Genomic DNA, 19,579 nt, shown 5'->3' on the forward strand with positions numbered 1-19,579 from the left:
AAGCGACCTAAAAATATAAAGCTAAAACCAAATCTGTCACCTTTGTTATTATTGAACAAGAACAGAATGGAATGGAATAAATTCAATGGAATTAAATAATAATAGTATATTTTTAAAGCATTTTTTTTTAAGTCTACACAAGGCTAAATAACGGACTTTATCAATTTATAGAACTAAGTGAATATAATGTAATTAAACGAGTGTTGTCTGTAATATACAAATTAATGCGTGTTTTTTGTAACACCACTTTAATACTGTCAGGCTGATATGTTAGGCTATTATAGGCTTATGCTTGACGAATAAAAAGCAATGATGAGTTGCCTAGAAGATGGAAGTCTCAAAGTGAATTAAGTAAGATTATTTTTGGTGACATTTCTAGAAAAAAAAGAAAAAAAATTTGATTTTTTGAAAATTATGGGTAGAGCACTTATTCTCCCTGATGTGATTGTATCAAATGATTTAGTATCATTTTATAAGGACAACGTTGCAGAAATCTGTTAGTTTAGGTAGTAAAAATAAAGTCTATAATATAAGCAAGGCTAAGTGAACGTAATTGACTATTGTGCTACTATAAGATAAACAAAATCTAGTTATTGCCTGAGGCACTATCTACCAACTAGCTCAATTTTTTCAAACCAATCTAAGACTGACTTGTTGTTATTAAAATAACTTGTAACGTTTTTCTGTTACACCTAATAATAATCGAGGCCAACGTATATTAAACTTGCAAATACTTTTTTGTAACTTTTTTTGTTATATTCCTGATAGATTCGAGGAAAAATATTGATATAAAGCATTTTTTGTAGGATCGTGGTTAGAGCTGGTTCCAAGTATTTCGAGAGGTACAAAAAATGTTTGTGTGGTAAGTAAAAAATCTATACATTACTGGCAAACCAAATACTAATATCTAATCGAAATATCCCGCAAAAAACGAATAAACATACCTATCCTTGCGCATTTGCCATAAATTGTAATAAATCCAACAAAATCTATTATTCGAACTTGGCTTCGACCACACGACCGTGTCTTGATTTTTTGGCAAACGTTAAGATCGCGATGTCTTCTACATAAATTCATTTTTTTGAACTATGACCACAAACGCTTAAAATAAAAATACCTTCTAGGAACATCGATTATCGATAACAACTTGTAGTTTTAGTGATTTAGTATTTTTCAAACTCACATTGTATAGCGTGTAAAACTCGGGTCAATACCCCACCTACGACGCGGCATTGACTTCGAGTGACCTATTTACGGAACGTTCGTTGACTTCTAGGGTCAGTCGAATTTTTTATTTGCAATACAATTAAAAAAAACAGGATTTTAAAAAAAATTGTAGTTTTTTTATGGTATCTTGTCAGTAATCATCAGTACTATCACATGTCTTCATTTTGCTAGTGTTCTGGTTACATCCTGTATACCTACACTGACTGTATCTGTATAGGTATACAGACTGCACATGCGCTAGCCGTCATTATAGACTGAAGGCAAGGTTACAAGGGTTAAATATAACCCGGACGTTAGGTAGACGATCTCGGAGATTGAGTTCCTTGTACAGGAATTGTCCAGAGGATAATAGATGTAATTGATTTATGTGACGTAGATTGTGACGTATGTTGCTACTAAGCCCCTTGTATATATTCGTCCAACGCCATCCACAAATGCCGTAGACCAAGATATTCTACTGGAGCCAATCATAACAATATATTTGCCACATGTATTTAGCTGTTGGCAGACTGGTTTCGATTTTTAATGTACACTTTTGGCCGAAATTAATCTATCTGCTATCTGATAAGTTACTGAGCAACGTTGCTAATTATGAAAAATTGTATTTTTGACAAATAACAACGTTGTTAAGTTTCTTACCGACAGATTACAGGGAGATTAATTCCGGACAATACAGGATTTTTGTCAACAAAGTGAACAAGTTTTGAAGCAATTGCTGTACACTTTAGGTGAATGTGAACTAAGATGGGTAAGACTGGAAAAGATAAGATATGATTTTTTTACTGCAAAAGAAGTCAGAATCCTTTAATCGCTATGACATTCAAATGGCGTTGACGATAACAAAAGTTATTTAGTTAGTAATATTTATAATTTATTTTATTTTCCAAAATACACAACGTCATTGAAAAACAGCTGAGGTTTGAACTTTGATCTCAATGTCAATCTGTACTTTAAAAAACCTGCTTATAAATTATATACAACCATATTTATATTTACAAAGAAATGGCAATTTATTGGCGACTTGGGAATTATTCGGATAGTTGTTATTTCACTGTTATAAAGAATCAAGGTCCAGACCTCGACATCGTAAAATTAACCCGTTTCAGACTCGCATCATTTGCGCAAAGGTAAACAGCTGTTTTAGTATATTCTGTTCTCTCTATATCTCATTTATTTGTCTCTTTTTAGAGCAGCTTTTTGTTTTATCGGTTTTCAAATCACAACAGAAGTTTAGCTAGAAATAGTTCATAAACACCTGTGAATAAAGGGCCGAAATTAAATAATTCAATCTATCCGTAATCTTTTTAACCCCCGACCCAAAAAGAGGGGTGTTATAAGTTTGACGTGTGTATCTGTGTATCTGTCTGTGGCATCGTAGCGCCTAAACGAGTGAACCGATTTTAATTTAGTTTTTTTTTTGTTTGAAAGGTGGATTGATCGAGAGTGTTCTTAGCTATAATCCAAGAAAATCGGTTCAGCCGTTTGAAAGTTATCAGCTCTTTTCTAGTTACTGCAACCTTCACTTGTCGGGGGTGTTATAAATTTTTAATTTATACTTGTTAGTGTTTAAACTATCGTGAGAGATTTACATTATAAATATATAAGGATCCAGCTTTACTCACGTGTCGACTAAAGTTACTTAGAGACGTTGTAATTTGTCAAAAAACCATATTTTTTTTACAAATAACAATGTTTCCAACTAATCTATCTATCCACAGATTACGGATAGGACTGATATTTTCGGCCGTAAGTCAGAAGTTCTAATTATATTCAACCGTCCCGTTTTTGCTTTAGCAGAATCATGGTCACACTATTTATTAAGATTAATCTAGAAATTGATCATTGATCATTGATCTAGAAAACAAAATATGTATAAAAAACTATTAGATGAAAACAGAATATTAAAATAAATAATTAGGTAGGTAATTTTTTTTTGTTCACAACCTGTCAATTTATTTATCTTTACATTAACATACTTACATAATTAATTAATTATACCTAATGTAAAACGAGCATTACATTTTTTTGTTATATTCAAATCAATTTTATTGATACCTATTGAAACTACATTTTTTTCTGGGACATTAAACGAAATCGAGCATTTCGTTTAATGTCCCAGAAAAACTTTACTTAAGTCACTAACACTAGTAAAGTAACCAAATTAATGATAAAATAAATTTCATTAACTAGCAATACTTTATACATAATATAGGAATAAAATAGGAATAGACAACATGATTATAATATTACATTATTACATGATTATAAAAGAAAATACTAAAAGAAATACTTGATTCTTATAAGGCACACAAGTGGTTAAAGTCAATTTACCGTTAAAATCTTTGACCACCTCATGAAAAGCAAAGTATAGTATCACATTCATACCTCCATGGTAAATGTTAAAAGTTAAATTTTGACTAATCTCGACTTATGCAACCCAGTGTCTTTTTTGTGTCAAATTGTTTAACTTTAACGGTAACCATACTTTAGCCGCCTGATCTGCAACAGTTCATTTGAGACTGTTTTACTCCAAAGCAACATAGAGGCATTCCACCGGGCTGATACTTTTTAACCCCCGACCCAAAACGAGGGGTGTTATAAGTTTGACGTGTGTATCTGTGTATCTATCTGTGGCATCGTAGCTCCTAATATCGGTTCAGCCGTTTGAAAGTTATCAGCTCTTTTCTAATTACTGTAACCTTCACTTGTCGGGGGTGTGATAAATTTTTAATTTACACTTTCTTACTTTCGTTGGCAGACTGTCATACCGTAACCTTCTAATTCTACGATGTTGTCTTAGCGTAAAATTGTCTGCCGCATAATATAATGTTCTGAATTGTGGCATGCCGTATTGTCGCATATTGTTGCTCCAGTGCAAAACAGTCTTACGCTGGTTATAAACGATCAAGTTTATCGCCAAGACAAGTCGAGTTGTCGCTCATTGATAGTCATACACCGTCCAGTATACTGGATGCCACCGCCGCTACAATTTGATGGTAAACTTGATCGTGTATGCCCAGCATTAAACGATAAAGGCTTAGGTGCGCCGAATATTTAAAAAGCAAAAGTTTGATAGGCTTGAAGGCGCAATATTCAAAACATTGTGTTTAAAGATTATTTTTTTATAAAGGCGCGAGCATATCATAATGCGTTATAGATCGTGTAGCGTAGGATGCGTGTCGTGTAGTGTTGATACGCAAACTTTATTTTGTTCACAGCGGAGCCAAAAAATAACACACGTAAGAGCCTGCATTGTAATTACCTTATTTCGATAAAGTATAAATCGGCTTAGTGTCAAATATAGCCCCAATCGTTGTTGAGTGGTTATTTTCACTGACACTTTGGCACCCGTTAGATCATATCTATTATTATTCAACAATGTCTACAAAGTCAGTCTAACTAATGCCACCGCGGCTTCAAACCCAGTGCACGCCACTGGACGTCATCGCATAGCAGTGATCTGTTTGCAGTTTGCACCTAAGAAAGACTACTTACATTTTTGCAACCTATTAGCACCATACAAGCTCTCATTAAAATAAGACCTAATCCTAAAAATAAATGTCGCTACGATAGATTAGAACCTAAAAGTAAGTAAATTATTACTAGTAGAACTTCACTTGTATACGAAAATTTAACTAAACTTTAACAAAAAATATTAACTATGTTTTACCAATCGCCTGGAAATAAAAATATGAAACGGTACAAAACAATTTCTTTATTTTCAATTTCATAGTTTTATCCCTACGTTTAGTTTAGTTAAAGTTTCCTATACATAAATTAAAGTCACTTAATTAATTATACCTTGTAATACTTAATCCAATAAGATAGGAATGTGCACACTGGATTTATGTTAAAGAAAAATATCTACAGTATTTATTATTAAAGTAGTGAAACAAATATTTGCACTATAATTTATACCTAATTAGAAAAAAATTGGAAAAATCTTACTTTAGACGGGCCTCGGAAGTAGTTATGAAACACCAAAAAAATCTGAAACAAGAGAAAACAAAGATAAAATAATTTGCTTCACTATTTTGTAAGTTTCCGTACCCGGAGTGTGCCAACGGAAAAGTTTCCTCTGTCAGTCCATTCATTTGTCTGTCTGTCAGCGGGATATAATCTCGTGATCTGTAATAGGTAGAGAATTGAAATTTTCACATAATGTGTATATTGAATTTTAGTTTAAATGATGGTGTCACTCGAGATGATATAAGGATGATAACGATTCCCCATACATCCAAATCTGTACAATCATTTAGAAGTTATGGTAGAATAAAGAAACCCACAAGCATACATACATTTGACGGCCTCCCTGGCGCAGTTGTAAGCGCTGTGGTCTTATTAGTGGGAGGTCCCAGATTCGATTCCCGGCAGGGGTTTGGAGTTTTATAATTTCTAAATTACTGGTCTGGTTTGGTTTCGGCTTTAGCTAGTTACCACCCTACCGGCAAATCCGTTCCGCCAAGCGATTTAGCGTTCCGGTACGGTGTCGTGTAGAAACAGAGTGCATGGGTTTAATAAAAACTGCCATACCCCTTCCAGGTTAGCCCGCTTCCATCTTAGACTGCATCATTACTTACCACCAGGTGGGATTGCAGTCAAGCGCTATCTTGTATCTGAACTTAAATCATAACCCTTCCTTTTGGCTTAAAAAAAAGCATGAACCCTGAAAACATTACACTCCTTTTTTTGGGCAGTAGTATAATAAGAATAGTTGCTAAAGATTAGTAGAGAAAGATACTTTTACTCACCTCACCCCAAAGCACCGGCGGCCACAGAGGCGATAACCACCAGAAAGGCCGTGACGATCCCGCCCGCGCCCACGTGGGCGCCGTACACCGCTCCTGATTGTCCGGGCGAGTCGCCGAACTCGTCCGCTGCGTACAACGTGTCTGTCAAAATGCACACCGGTCAACTTTGACGCGGTGGGCACTTCTATACGGGCATTTGTTCTATGGCTTTTTTAGTTAGGCCGATTCACACTATTGTGTATGCAGCATGTACACGTGACACGTGCGTAGTGACGCGCGTAAACACCTAACGCACCGGATTACGCATACGTCCCACGCTTTACGCAATCGGTGTGCCATGTTTCATACGGTTCCATACATTACAAGCCTTTGTCCAACAGTGGATGTTCATAGGCTGATGATCATCCAACCAATCGCCGGCTCATTCACTTTGAGAAGAGTTTGGCCATAGTCACAGGTTAAAAGTGGATTGGCAGGCTTCACACACCATCGAGACATGCAGGTTTCCTCACGATGTTTTCCTTCACAGTTAAAGTAAGTGACTTTTGTACTTAATATGTTATACTAAAATAATATAAATTGAAAAAAAACTGTTGAAAAATTCAACAAATTAAGATCTTAAAACGTAACGTGCTTAGATTTTGTGCATCACAACAAATTATTACATAAACATGTGATTTATTCTTGTAATAAATCAAAATAAAGAACAGTACAAGTTCTACGTGCAAGTTGCATTGTCTATAACCATTAACTAATGCCAATATCTCACTAGGACACCATGGCGGCGCCACCGGTCGCACCACCGTTGAGCTACTAATCGAGAAACACCAGGGTGAGAACAATCACCTCACATCAACAGTGTCAAGTGAGAATTACATCGTCACGTACGAGCAGTATCAGTCTCTGGTAGAGCAACGGGTGGCCGAGTGAGTGAGATGCAAAATAGCTATATTGCGGCTGCCACCACCAAAATGGTTGCGCAACTAAGCGGAAGCGAATAAATGCGGTACCAGGCGTGTTTTTTTTATTCAGTTACAAGTTAGCTCTTGACTGCAATCTCACCTGGTAATAAGTGATGATGCAGTCTAATTTGGAAGCAAGCTAACCTGGAAGGGGTATGGCAGTTTTTATTAAACCCATACTCCTTTGGTTTCTACACGGATCGTACCGGAACGCTAAATAACTTGGCGGTACAGCTTTGCCAGTAGGGTGGTAACTAGCCACGACCAAAGCCTCCCACCACTGTTGTTGATATGGCAGTTTTTATTAAACCCATACTCCTTTGGTTTCTACAAAGCATCGTATCGGAACGCTAAGCCACTTTGCGGTACGGCTTTGCCAGTAGGGTGGTAACTAGCCACGGCCAAAGCCTCCCACCACAGTTGTACTCTCCATACCATAACTGTAAACATATTGGTAGCGCGACTAGTTGCACCGCCACTGGTGTGCTAGTGAGATAGTACCCTAAACATTTAGCCCATATTAGAGTGCCCACCTATACATGCCGAGCTATAAAAGAAATATTACAATTTACAATCAAATGTGCCGTGACTAGAATAAAATACAATAAATTAATAAAATATTATACATATTAAGCGCAAGTCAAGTAATATATTAGCTTTCTCAATTAAACATTCATGTAACATTCAAATTAATACAATAATAAAGGATTTTTTGATGAAGCATAAAAATAATACATATTTAAAAATATCAGATATATTTTAATCTAATACAATTTCAATAATATATTGGGGATTCCATAATATAAAAGTGACATACTCCAACTACAAATTGCTCGTGCCAACTTCAAGAAAAATATATACGAAAACCAAAATTATTGACACATAATAAGGGGGGAAAGTTACACTATATTCCAAAATTACATAACAATTAAAACAGATAAGAAAACTGTAATAGTTACATACCTATTTCACCAACTTCACGACGAGATGGATCAACAAAAAAAATGTTGTAATGAAAAGCCATGAATGTACGCAATTGGATAATTGACTATTTTCATAAGGTTTAGAGCCGATTTATCAACCGTCAAATAACTATTATCTGAGGAATATATTTGACGTATTGACAGATTTCCTATACAAAAACGGTCAAACCCTCAAATTGATTCCTCGGATAAAAGTTATTTGATGATTCAAAAATCGGCCCTAAGAAGAATATTTTTAAAATATCACTTAAAAACATAGAACCATACAAATATATTCTTTTTTAAATAAACTGAGATATGATTATGTTACCACTGGTGTCCAAAATAGAACCAGTTTACTAATATAAGCTCTCTCTCATGTAAAATACTTAAGGACTCCTTTAAAATTGAATATTTTAGAAAATTAGTCAAGTACCCAATTGAATGCAATGTTTATTTTATGATACTAACAATTTATGTCAGATAGCGTGATGAATTCAATTTAAAGTTAATGAACAATTGATATTAAACGATGTCATGAACTCAATTTATCATTATGTTCTAATTTGATGAATACTTTTCAAAAAATCATTAAATTCGTCATATGAAACCAAATTTCATTAATATACTTTTACCGCAAGCAACCCTCGACCACACACCTCTAGCAATAAAGTACACATTCCCTTACCTCCATATAAGTTGAGTAGGGCCATAACAACTCCATTGGTCCAGCCAAATCCTTTTTGCACGACGTACTCGCCTCCGCCACCGAAACCACCGAAAATTGTGGCATCATACTGCAAATAATAAAAGTGTAAAAACTACCGTAGCCATAAAAATATGTATCAAATAAAAAACCATTTAAGGCCGATAGTAGTGTTGAATTGGGGATCCTGTATCAAAATCCATGGGGATTTTGGATCACTCTCGCTAACGCTCGTTCGCTACGCTCACCGTGATACAAAATCCCCATGAATTTTGATACAGGATCCCCAATGTAGGCTACTGTCCACAACAACACATTAAATAAATGGAGTATTCCTAAATCCAAGCAACAATTAATCACTATCAACAGTGAGACAAAATCCTCAATGACTAGTTATTGCGGATCCTATATCATACGCCCGCACCGCACAGTGGATGATATAATACGATGAGTTCGACGAGACTGCGGCATTCATAAGAAATGCGAACGAGCCCATATGCATGATAATTTTACGTCTAAAAGTTTGCTCTCGCATAGTTAACCATTTGATTTGTTGCGCTCAAATTATTTTTGTATATTGATCGTGTTTCTGCTTGATCCGGCATTGCTGTATTCATTAGTATGAATTTCGATCGATTGATTCGAGGCTTGCGCATACTTATAATAGGTTGGATAAAGGTAGACTCTTTAAATGTTTATAGCTCATCAGAAATATATTCGTATTACATTAACGATTGCTTTTCCACATATCGGACATAACATTTTATCCAACGATAAAGCACATTTAGTACACGTTATAGCATGACCACATGGTATATAACACGCAGCTACTTCTTCTACAAGACAAATTTTGCAGCAAAGTGTTTCTTTAATATTTTCAACACATAATATGTTTCTGTCTGCAAAAGAACTTATTATATTGTTATTTACAAATTGTTCAGATACTTTTGATGCACCACAAACATCTTTGCTATCACTTTGTAGGTATGTTTCACCCTTCACAAGTAAAACATAGGGACAGGACGGAAACCAGCGTGCGTGCTCCGACCATGGATGATCTTCGATGCCCCAGTCTTTGAGCCTGCCATCACAAAAGTAACAAATCACGCGATCACTATCTCCTGTATAAAAAAAACCAGCATCAGCCATTTCTTGAGGTTTTTGATTTAAATCTTGAGGCCAGGTATCAAAACTTCGCAATCTTGCGATTTGAGTTGCATAGCGAGGATATTTAGGATATATTAACTCCATTCTGATCTACAAACAATGAATTTTGGATAAAGATTTATTAGTAAAAATATATTATAGCAGATTTCTAGTAAGGTGTGCAAGCTTATCATACATTATTATTTATCGAAAATTAATTCTTTAATGATGAATTTAGACACATTTCCCGCTATTTAAATATATTTCGATTGTTATAAATACTTTGATAAATAGAGATTAATGGACGAAAAAAATACGTACAATGCGTACTAATATAATAAATTCACTGATGCCCCCACGACTTCATCTGCATGGATTTAGGTTTTTAAATCCTGCGGGAACTCTATGATTTTCCGAGATAAAAAGTTGTCTATATCTCTCCAGTTCTTTTACTATACCCACGAAAAATCATGTCGATTCGTTGCTCCGTTGCGACGTGATTGAAGGACGAACCAATAAACAAACAAACAGACACACTTTAGCATTTATAATAAGTATGATTAGTGATGCAAAAAGGCGTCTGTCTAAACTAAAGACTAACGGCTGAATCTTGCCGAAATTTGATACACAGACAATTCACATCTTGGAGACGGATCCAGGATATTTTTTGACGTCGAAAATTAAAGGATTTCCACTCAAGTTTTAAATCAAATTCGCAAGGAAGAAGATTGAAGCATCAAATAGGAGCAAATATTATTAGACCTTTCACAAATTTTATACCTACCTATGGAAAGTAGTAAAATGTATAACCTTTTAACATTTTAACTATCGCGAGTCCGACGCATACCATTCCTTTTACGGTTAGATCTCAATTCACTGCGTAACTATAAACAACAGCGTCTTCCATGCTTCAAAATCGAACACCTATAGCTGATGCGGCAATAATTTATACGTAAGACAGTGTTCATACGAATGTATAAATCTAGTCTGATTACTTTCGCAAATATAAGTTTTATGTTGTGATGATTTAGTGTTTAAAGTTACATGCGCAAATGTTTAAATCTAATTTATTTCAATCCATTTCGTTTATTATGAAAGAGGTTTTAGAATTCGAGCGTATAAATAGGTCGATCCTAAGCGTCACCATTCCTTTCTTTCCGAGTTTTGGATACGACGACAACAACAGTCGAAATAAAGTATGTAAGTATTTTTATTTTATATGTTTATTTTTGAATTAAGCAACTAGGTACCTATTGAATTTTTATTTGGAGTTTTCATGTTGATAGTTACTTAAATTGTTTTTCAGGGCCTCTTCATCTTTCATCAATCCATTTGACGAAGACGAAGACCCCATCGCTTTGGTGCAGCCCCCATCAACATCGAAGTCTCTTAAGAAGAAACGTGAGGTGAAGCGGAAGAAGACGATCAAGAAAAAGGAGGTGACTTCTTCTGCTCCGAAGAATCCGTTCGAATCGAGCGGATCGGAATCTGAACCCGAAACGTCTCCAAATACACCTACGAGTCCATCTGTTAAGCGGAGGAGGTTTATTACCGAATCTGAGGTGAGTTGTCTTATTTATATTTTATTGGATTAAAGCTTTTAAAAGACTTCCCAATAAGAATGTTGTTAGGCAATTGGTCTGTATATAAATTTATGAATATAGTTTGTTAAAGTTATTATTTTGTTAGGGATCATATCCGAAGGGTACCAGTGGGATCCTATTACTAAGCTACCGCTGTCCGCCCGGACGTCTGTCTGTCAGCGGGCTTTATCTCATGAACCATAATAGGTAGAGAGTTGAAATTATCGCAGATGATACTAAATTGAATATTTTTCAATTTCAGGATGAATCTACTAGCAAGCCAGTGCGCGCTGCGAAATTGAGAAGTTTTCTCAGTCGGCGCGTTGCGTCGGGGTATACATCCCAATCAGACCCATCGAAGAAAGGCAGCTACTACTTCGAGCTGCGCGTCTACAACTCTGAAGAAGTGGAGAAACTCGCGAACAATGAGCGTTGGAAGCATGCCATCTGCACACTAAAACTTGCAACTGATTTAAATTCGGTGGTATGGAAGTCCCTCACCAAATTAATTGATGATAGTAAGGCTGAACTAAAAAATATTCAGCCCATTTTATACCCTGCAAATGAAAATAATTTCTAAGATAAATTTTGTAAATTAAATTTTGTAAATCTTAGAAATTATTTTCATAAATAAATTCAAAAAATATTTCATCTGCAACATATTGTATATAATAAGTATGACAATTAAATTACTATCTTTATGTTTGTGCCTGTAAATATTTTTTAACGTGTTTTTTTTACAGAAATTACAAAGCCTAAACCATACAAAGCCTAGACCATACAAAGCCTAGATCATACAAAGCCTAGACCATACAAAACCTAGACCATACAAAGCCTAGACCATATGAAACTAGAAATATAAAAACTAGAACCATATGAAACTAGAACCATATAAAATTAAATTAACGTGTTTTTTTTACAGAAATTACAAAGCCTAAACCATACAAAGCCTAGACCATACAAAGCCTAGATCATACAAAGCCTAGACCATACAAAACCTAGACCATACAAAGCCTAGACCATATGAAACTAGAAACATAAAAACTAGAACCATATGAAACTAGAACCATATAAAATTAAATAAAAATGTCTAAATGTTCATATCGAAAGATTTGAAGTTGGGATATTAATAACGTGATACTTACAGCCCTTATACTCTTACTAAGTCTGCACATTGTCTGAAAATAACTAGATTACTTTATTTTAATACAGTCATCTCATAACTATCCAAAATTTAAAATCTAGAACTGAGAAACTAGAACCATACAAACTAGATACTTGACATGTTTGAATGTTGATATCGAAACATCGCATTACTTCCATTCTATTAATAACTGTTTACTGTTTATTAGCCAATAGCTTGATTTATTATTTAGCTGTATTTCCTTACCGATTTTTTATACGCAGAATATTAAAACCAGAACTGAGAAACTAGATACTAAATAGATAAACAAGATAAGCAATTCTATGAAATTGAAAATGTTTTTCTGCAAAGAGTGTAACCTTTATGTTAAAACATCTATATCGTCACATAACAGAACAAATACTCATAAATCTAATAGTTTATTTCAATCTAGATATGAGAATGTGCAAATTATAAAAACGGCTTTTAGAAACAGAATAGTCAGTTACAAAGTAAATCCGACCTCTACAACTTTAGTTCCAGAGAGTTTTTTTTCACAAATATTTAAAACCACACGCGAGATCATAAATATATCTCTAAAGAAACACACTGCCATTAAAGTAAATTTTGAGTTATTTGTTTCGTATATTTTACCAAAAAATTTTGAAAAGTCTATTAAATCTTTCAGTACTAAATATGGTATTATAGTCCAAAGTACTGATATTGATAATTTTTTATTACAATGTGCTCAAAAGTTAACTTGCAAATGCGCAGAATTCGAACAGTCAGAATCTGGTTGGACAATTGATTCTATCAGTCATTTGGAGATAAATATTAATAAATATAATCCTCTGAAAGGTGGATCATATTTGGCATTACCATCACATATAAGAAATACAAAATCATGTCTAAATATTCATAATTTCGATGATTGTTGCTTTTTATGGTGCATTGCTGCTAAAATGTATCCTACAAAACTTAATTCCAATAGAGTTTCATCATATCCTCATTATTCATTGCTTTTTGACATAAGAAATATGACATTTCCTCCGGGAATTGAAGATATTAAAACCTTTGAGAAGAACAATCCAACTATTAGTGTAAATGTTTATGGGTTAGAAGCCAATAATACAGTTACAGGTCCTTTGTATGTGACTTTAGCTCGAAAACTTACCCATGTTAATTTATTATATATTACTAAAAATGACAAAGCCCATTACTGTTTGATTAAAGACTTTGGCCGACTTGTGCGAAGGCAATTAACAAAACACAAGTCTAAAATATTTTTATGTGATGAATGTTTTTTATATTTCGCAAATGAACAAAAACTACACAATCACGATTGTGCTAAAAGACAAACTGTACTTCCAGAAGATGGTAGTAAGTTGCATTTTTCAAACTATGAGAGAACTCAAAGAATTCCTATCGTGATATATGGCGATTTTGAGAGCTTGCTTTGTAAATATTCAAACGAAAATAAATCTCTTTATACTGAAGATATACAAACACATGAACCATCTTGTTTCGCTTATTACATATGTTGCCATTCTAAACCTGAGCTTAATGACTTTGTAAGCTATCGCGGACCAAACTGTGGTAAAAAATTTGTTGAAAGCATTACGCGAGATGTAAAAAGATTGCACGGTATTTTAAATACAAATAATCCAATGTTTCCTCTTACTACCGAAGAGTTGACTTCATATAATGAAGCAAAAATTTGCTGCATCTGTAAAACAATGTTTAAAAAATATGATATAATAGTAAAGGATCATGACCATTTTACAGGTAAATACCGAGGCCCTGCTCACAACACTTGTAACATAAATGCAAAAAAATGTACGTTTATACCGATCATTTTTCATAACTTGAGTGGTTATGATTGCCACTTATTTATTAAAGAATTATCAGAAATTACCGGAAAAACGAGCTTGATACCAAAATCTAAAGAAAAATATATATCATTCACAAAATTTTTACCTATTGATAAAACAAATGCTGCTCAACTGAAGTTTATCGATTCATTTAATTTTTTGAGTTCGGGTTTGGATAAACTGGCAAAGAGTCTTCATCCGAATGATTTTCAGCATATGCGTGTATTTATTAAGGATGAACACTTATTAAATTTGGCCTGTAAAAAGGGTGTCTATTGTTATGATTATATGGATGCATGGGAGAAATATAATGAAACAAAGTTACCAAAACATTCGATTTTTTTTAATAAACTCACAGGTGAAAATATTTCCATTGAGGATTACGAACACGCTTTAAAAATATGGAAAACTTTTGGTATAAAAAACTTAGGAGAGTATACAGATTTATACTTACAATGCGATGTCTTATTACTATGCGACGTTTTTGAAAAGTTCAGAAATATGAGTTTAGACTATTATAATTTAGACCCCTGCTATTATGTATCATCTCCATCTTTAAGTTGGGACGCAATGTTGTTATATACTAAAGTTGAGCTTGATTTGATTTCTGATGTGGATATGTATCAGATGTTAGAAAAAGGTATTCGAGGTGGTTTAGCCCAGTGTTCATTGAGATATGCTGAAGCAAACAATAAATATTTACCATCCTACAATAAAAATGAGTCAAGTACGTACTTAATTTATTTAGACTGTGTCAACCTTTACGGTTTTGCTATGATGCAAAAAATGCCAATGCGTGACTTTAAATTTTTAAATGAAAATGAAATTAAAAATTTTGATGTAAGGAACATTTCTAAAAAAAGTCAGTGTGGATATATTCTCGAGGTAGATTTATGTTATCCGGATAATATTCATGATGCTCATTCAGACCTACCATTTGCTGCGGAAAAATATTCTCCTGCTCAAAATCAAAGCAAAAAATTGGTGGCAAATTTATATAATAAACATCGTTTTGTTATTCATTATATGCACTTGCAAGAATGCTTAAAGAATGGTTTATTGCTTTTAAAAATATACAGAGTGCTATCTTTTTATCAGGACAACTTTTTAGAGCCTTATATTTTTTTAAACACAAGTCTCAGACAAAATGCCAAGTCTGATTTTGAGAAAGACTTTTTTAAAAAGCAGAATAATTCTATTTTTGGAAAAACGATAGAAAACAAAAGGAAGCAGGTTGACGTAAAACTAGTAAACGTTTGGAGAGATACTACAAATAATACTAATAAATTGAATGGAGCGGAAAAATATATTAGTGCACCACATTTTCACAGTTTATCAATTTTTTCTGAAAACTTAGTAGCTATTCAATTGAAAAAAACAAAAATTGTCTTAGATCGACCAATATATATTGGATTCACGATTCTTGAACTGTCGAAAACGCATTTGTATCATTTTCATTATTCGGTCATAAAAAGAATCTATGGAAATAATGTTCAGTTATGTTATACGGATACTGATAGTTTACTATATCTTGTAAAAACTGATGATTTTTATGAAGATATGAAAGATAACATTCATTATTTTGATACTAGCAATTTTGAAGATGATAATATTTTTAATATGCCGAAAGCTAATATGAAAATACCTGGATATTTTAAAGACGAAATGGGAGGAGAAATCATTTCTAAATTTGTTGGTTTACGCGCAAAATTATATTGTTTACTTTCTGAGAAAAAAACTATCAGTAAAGCAAAGGGTATCACGAAGCCTGTGACAAAAAAATTAAACTTTGAGAAATATAAGAAAGCCTTATTTTGCAATGAAAATATAAGAGATGATATGTTTGTCATACGATCAAAAAATCATCAGGTTTTTACTCAGAAAATTAATAAATTAGTATTAAATAGTGATGATAATAAAAGGCAAATAATGGAAAATGATTTTAAAACTTTGCCTTGGGGGCATTACAGCACGATTCTTTAGTAAAAATATTATGCTAAGTACCTATGTATTTTACAAATTTTTATGTGTCTAATTTTAATATTAGTTTTAATGGTAATTTAGCATTTAATAAATTTGATTAAGTTTACCACAGTGTTTTATTTCAAATAAAATCACAACATATTTTATATTCCCTTTATTAATTCAACCAATTATTTACATTACTTCATAAACTTAGTACTTAACATAAGATTAACGTATTATAAAAACTTACTACTTAATGGAAAATATTCGGACTACAACTTACTTGCATGATATGAAAATATAAAATATACTTTATACTTTAATTAGAACTCATTTATGCTTTTTATTTTTACAATCGCAAAATAACAATAAAATAATATTAAATTTAACTATTCAGGCACACTTAGCTTTTGTATAATCCTATTAATTAAATCTTCTGTAGCATCCATCATATTGTCATAATTATCACTCACTATGTACTGTACACTCAAATTAGTCTTTGCACTGTTCTCCTGTTCTTTACTATCAATTTCAAGTATTTCAATTTTTATAATGTGGCTTCCCTTTGCTTTATTTTTCCGTATAACAAAAGATGAATCTGGAGCTGGTGAAATCACATGATCTATTTTTGGAAGCTTCTTTTTTAAAGACAATTTATTTTTCTTTTTTATGGTTTTCAAACTGGTGTTATTTTCAAGTGTTTCATTATTTTTTTGCTCACGTAAAGCTTTCAATCTATTCTCTTCTTCTCTTTCTAAAATAGCATCCAAGTCTTGAGCTCCATAAAATGGATTATTCATACTTGTGTTTCTTTCGTCATCCGTGAAATAAAAGTCCGACATGATGCTGTAACAAAATACAAAATTTTATAAATATAACAATAAAACAACATTTATAAAAATATCAATAAACAAATTCTAAAATAGAAAAGAATACAGTCAAAATATTATATAAGTAATTTTTTTCACTAACCAGAAGCGAGTGAGTTCCTTGCGTGAGAAGATCTGGGAATGAAAATTGTTTAGTAACAAATCTATGGAGTCAAGTTTTCAAAACAATTGTATATACTTGTATGACATTCGTCCGCATTATGCAATCTCTAGCGACATGTTAGAACCTGTTTAATATTAAGTTCTTACGAATTTCAATTTCATACTATTATCACAAGGTTTAAATTAAAATGTATACCTACATTTTAATATAATCATCGACAAATAATAGTGCGCTAGACAAGTGCGAAGTGAAACACGAATGTGATACCTACAAGCAATACCTTAAAATTTAAATCAACTAGCAATAATATGAAGTTATTTAATAAGTTGCATTTTTAAAATTATCATCAATCAGTAATATGAAGTTGATAAAACAGGCTGAATCATTAAAAATAAATTATATAGATGTTGAAACACCACCACCATGCTTTAGCCGACATAGTAAACTTCTACCAAACACAATTCGATGCATAATTTGCGGACCCTCCAACTGTGGGAAAACAAATATTATGATAAACTTATTATTGCACGAAAATGGACTTAAATTCCAAAATGTTTATATTTACTCAAAGTCCACTTTTCAATCTAAATATTGTTTCCTACAAAAAGTTTTTCAAAATACTCCAGATGTTAAATTTATTATGTTCAAAAATAGTGAAGAAGTTATTTCGCCAACTGAAGCCTTAAGAAATTCTATTTTCATTTTTGACGACGTGACTTGTGAAAATCAAGTTAATATTCGAAATTATTTTTCGATGGGCAGACACAAACAAATTGATTGCTTTTACTTGACCCAAACATATTCAAAAATTCCTAAGCAATTAATACGTGACAATGTTAACTTTTTAATTATTTTCAAGCAAGATGATATAAACTTAAAACATATATATAAGGAACATGTTAATTCTGATATGAGCTGGCATGTCTTTAAACAATTGTGTGCAAGTATTTGGAAAGATCCGTTTATGTTTTTATCAATCAACAAAGATTGCGAACTAAATAACGGTCGGTACAGAAAAACATTTGACATATTCGTGAAATTCGACTAACAATTTTACAATTATATACCACATACGAGACACAAATTTAGTCAGTCAAATGAGAGCACTGGTAAGAATACCTACCCATATTTAATTTAAAAATGGAAGCCGTTGTAAAGAAACAATTAATTAAATCAATTGAAACCATCAAAAAGAAAGCAAAACAAATGCGTGAAGAAGAAGATGATTTAGAACTAAAAAGGCGCAAACTTTTTAAATCCATAACGGATCCATTAGAATCCATAGTATTGCAAAAAAAAGAAAATAAAAACAATAGTCACCATGATTTACCAGATACATGTTCACCTTCAACTTCTGATAAAATTAAAAACATAGAAAATGATGATAAAAATTATGTAACACCAAAACCAATAACTTCTACCCAAAATTTTGAAGAAATCGAAGAATTCTATACTCCATCTCCAACGCCTGAAAAAAGCAATGAAATCTATAATTTGAATGTACCTTTTGGTGTACGTAATGAAAATAGTAATTTAATGATTGGAAATACAAAAGTAACATTTTCAGATGGTGATGCTCATAGCAAAAATATGATGGCTAAAATAGGAAATAGATCCTATGAAGTAACCCCAGGTTTGGCAGAATTATTATTTCAGAGTAAACCAGATGTAAAGATTGTATCTGATCAAGATAAATTAGTATATAAAGATATTTTATGCAATACTAGTGCACATAGGAGAGATTATAACCCTACGAATCAGATTAAAGGCGATAAAGGGACAAAATATACTAAAATTGTGAAACCTCTCTTTACTGATAGTGAATTAAAAGAAAAAAAACAAGGTGGTTTTATGCCAACTCTTAAAACTTTGAAAAAAAATACAGATTTCATATACTGGGATGATCCGAATGAGTTAGTAGATAGATTGAAAATTTTAATTGCTTCAAAAGATGCTGGCAACACTAGTCATGACAATGAGATTATATCAATAATTGAAGAACTTAAAGAAGCTGGTATAATAAAATAAGTATATAAAAATAAAACCTGGTTACATTTTTGCTTAGTTCTATAAACACTGTTGAACATGAATGTCAACAAGTTTGGTCATCATGTACACAAGAAACTGAAAATGGATAGCTCTGCCTTAGAAAATATCTTTGATGCTCAACATAAAATCATCAAACATGTTGGTACACCCATTGACCCAAACGACTGTGCTACTAAACTATATGTTGACAAATTCTTAGATGGGCTCTATATACGATTAAAAACAGTAGAGGAAACATTGT

The 19,579-nt window shown here is 32.8% G+C and overlaps 1 protein-coding gene across 11 annotated transcripts in view; it reads right to left on the bottom strand.

Moving 5' to 3' along the window:
- LOC123877317 (trehalase-like) overlaps positions 1–19,579 on the bottom strand; it is a 79,854-nt gene that overhangs the window by 6,457 nt on the left and 53,818 nt on the right. For 6 of the 11 annotated variants that reach the window (XM_045923942.1, XM_045923943.1, XM_045923941.1 and 3 more), the window contains 2 exons: positions 8,591–8,699; positions 5,984–6,119 (listed from right to left, as the gene is read on the bottom strand). In XM_045923942.1, coding sequence (XP_045779898.1) covers positions 5,984–6,119; positions 8,591–8,699 — 245 coding nt within the window. Of the gene's footprint in view, positions 1–4,956; positions 5,218–5,978; positions 6,120–8,590; positions 8,700–19,579 lie in introns of those variants that run through there. The other 5 variants (XM_045923950.1, XM_045923947.1, XM_045923949.1 and 2 more) reach the window with 3 other exon arrangements.

Source organism: Maniola jurtina, chromosome 23 (assembly GCF_905333055.1).
Source record: "Maniola jurtina chromosome 23, ilManJurt1.1, whole genome shotgun sequence".
Classification (NCBI taxonomy): domain Eukaryota; kingdom Metazoa; phylum Arthropoda; class Insecta; order Lepidoptera; family Nymphalidae; genus Maniola; species Maniola jurtina.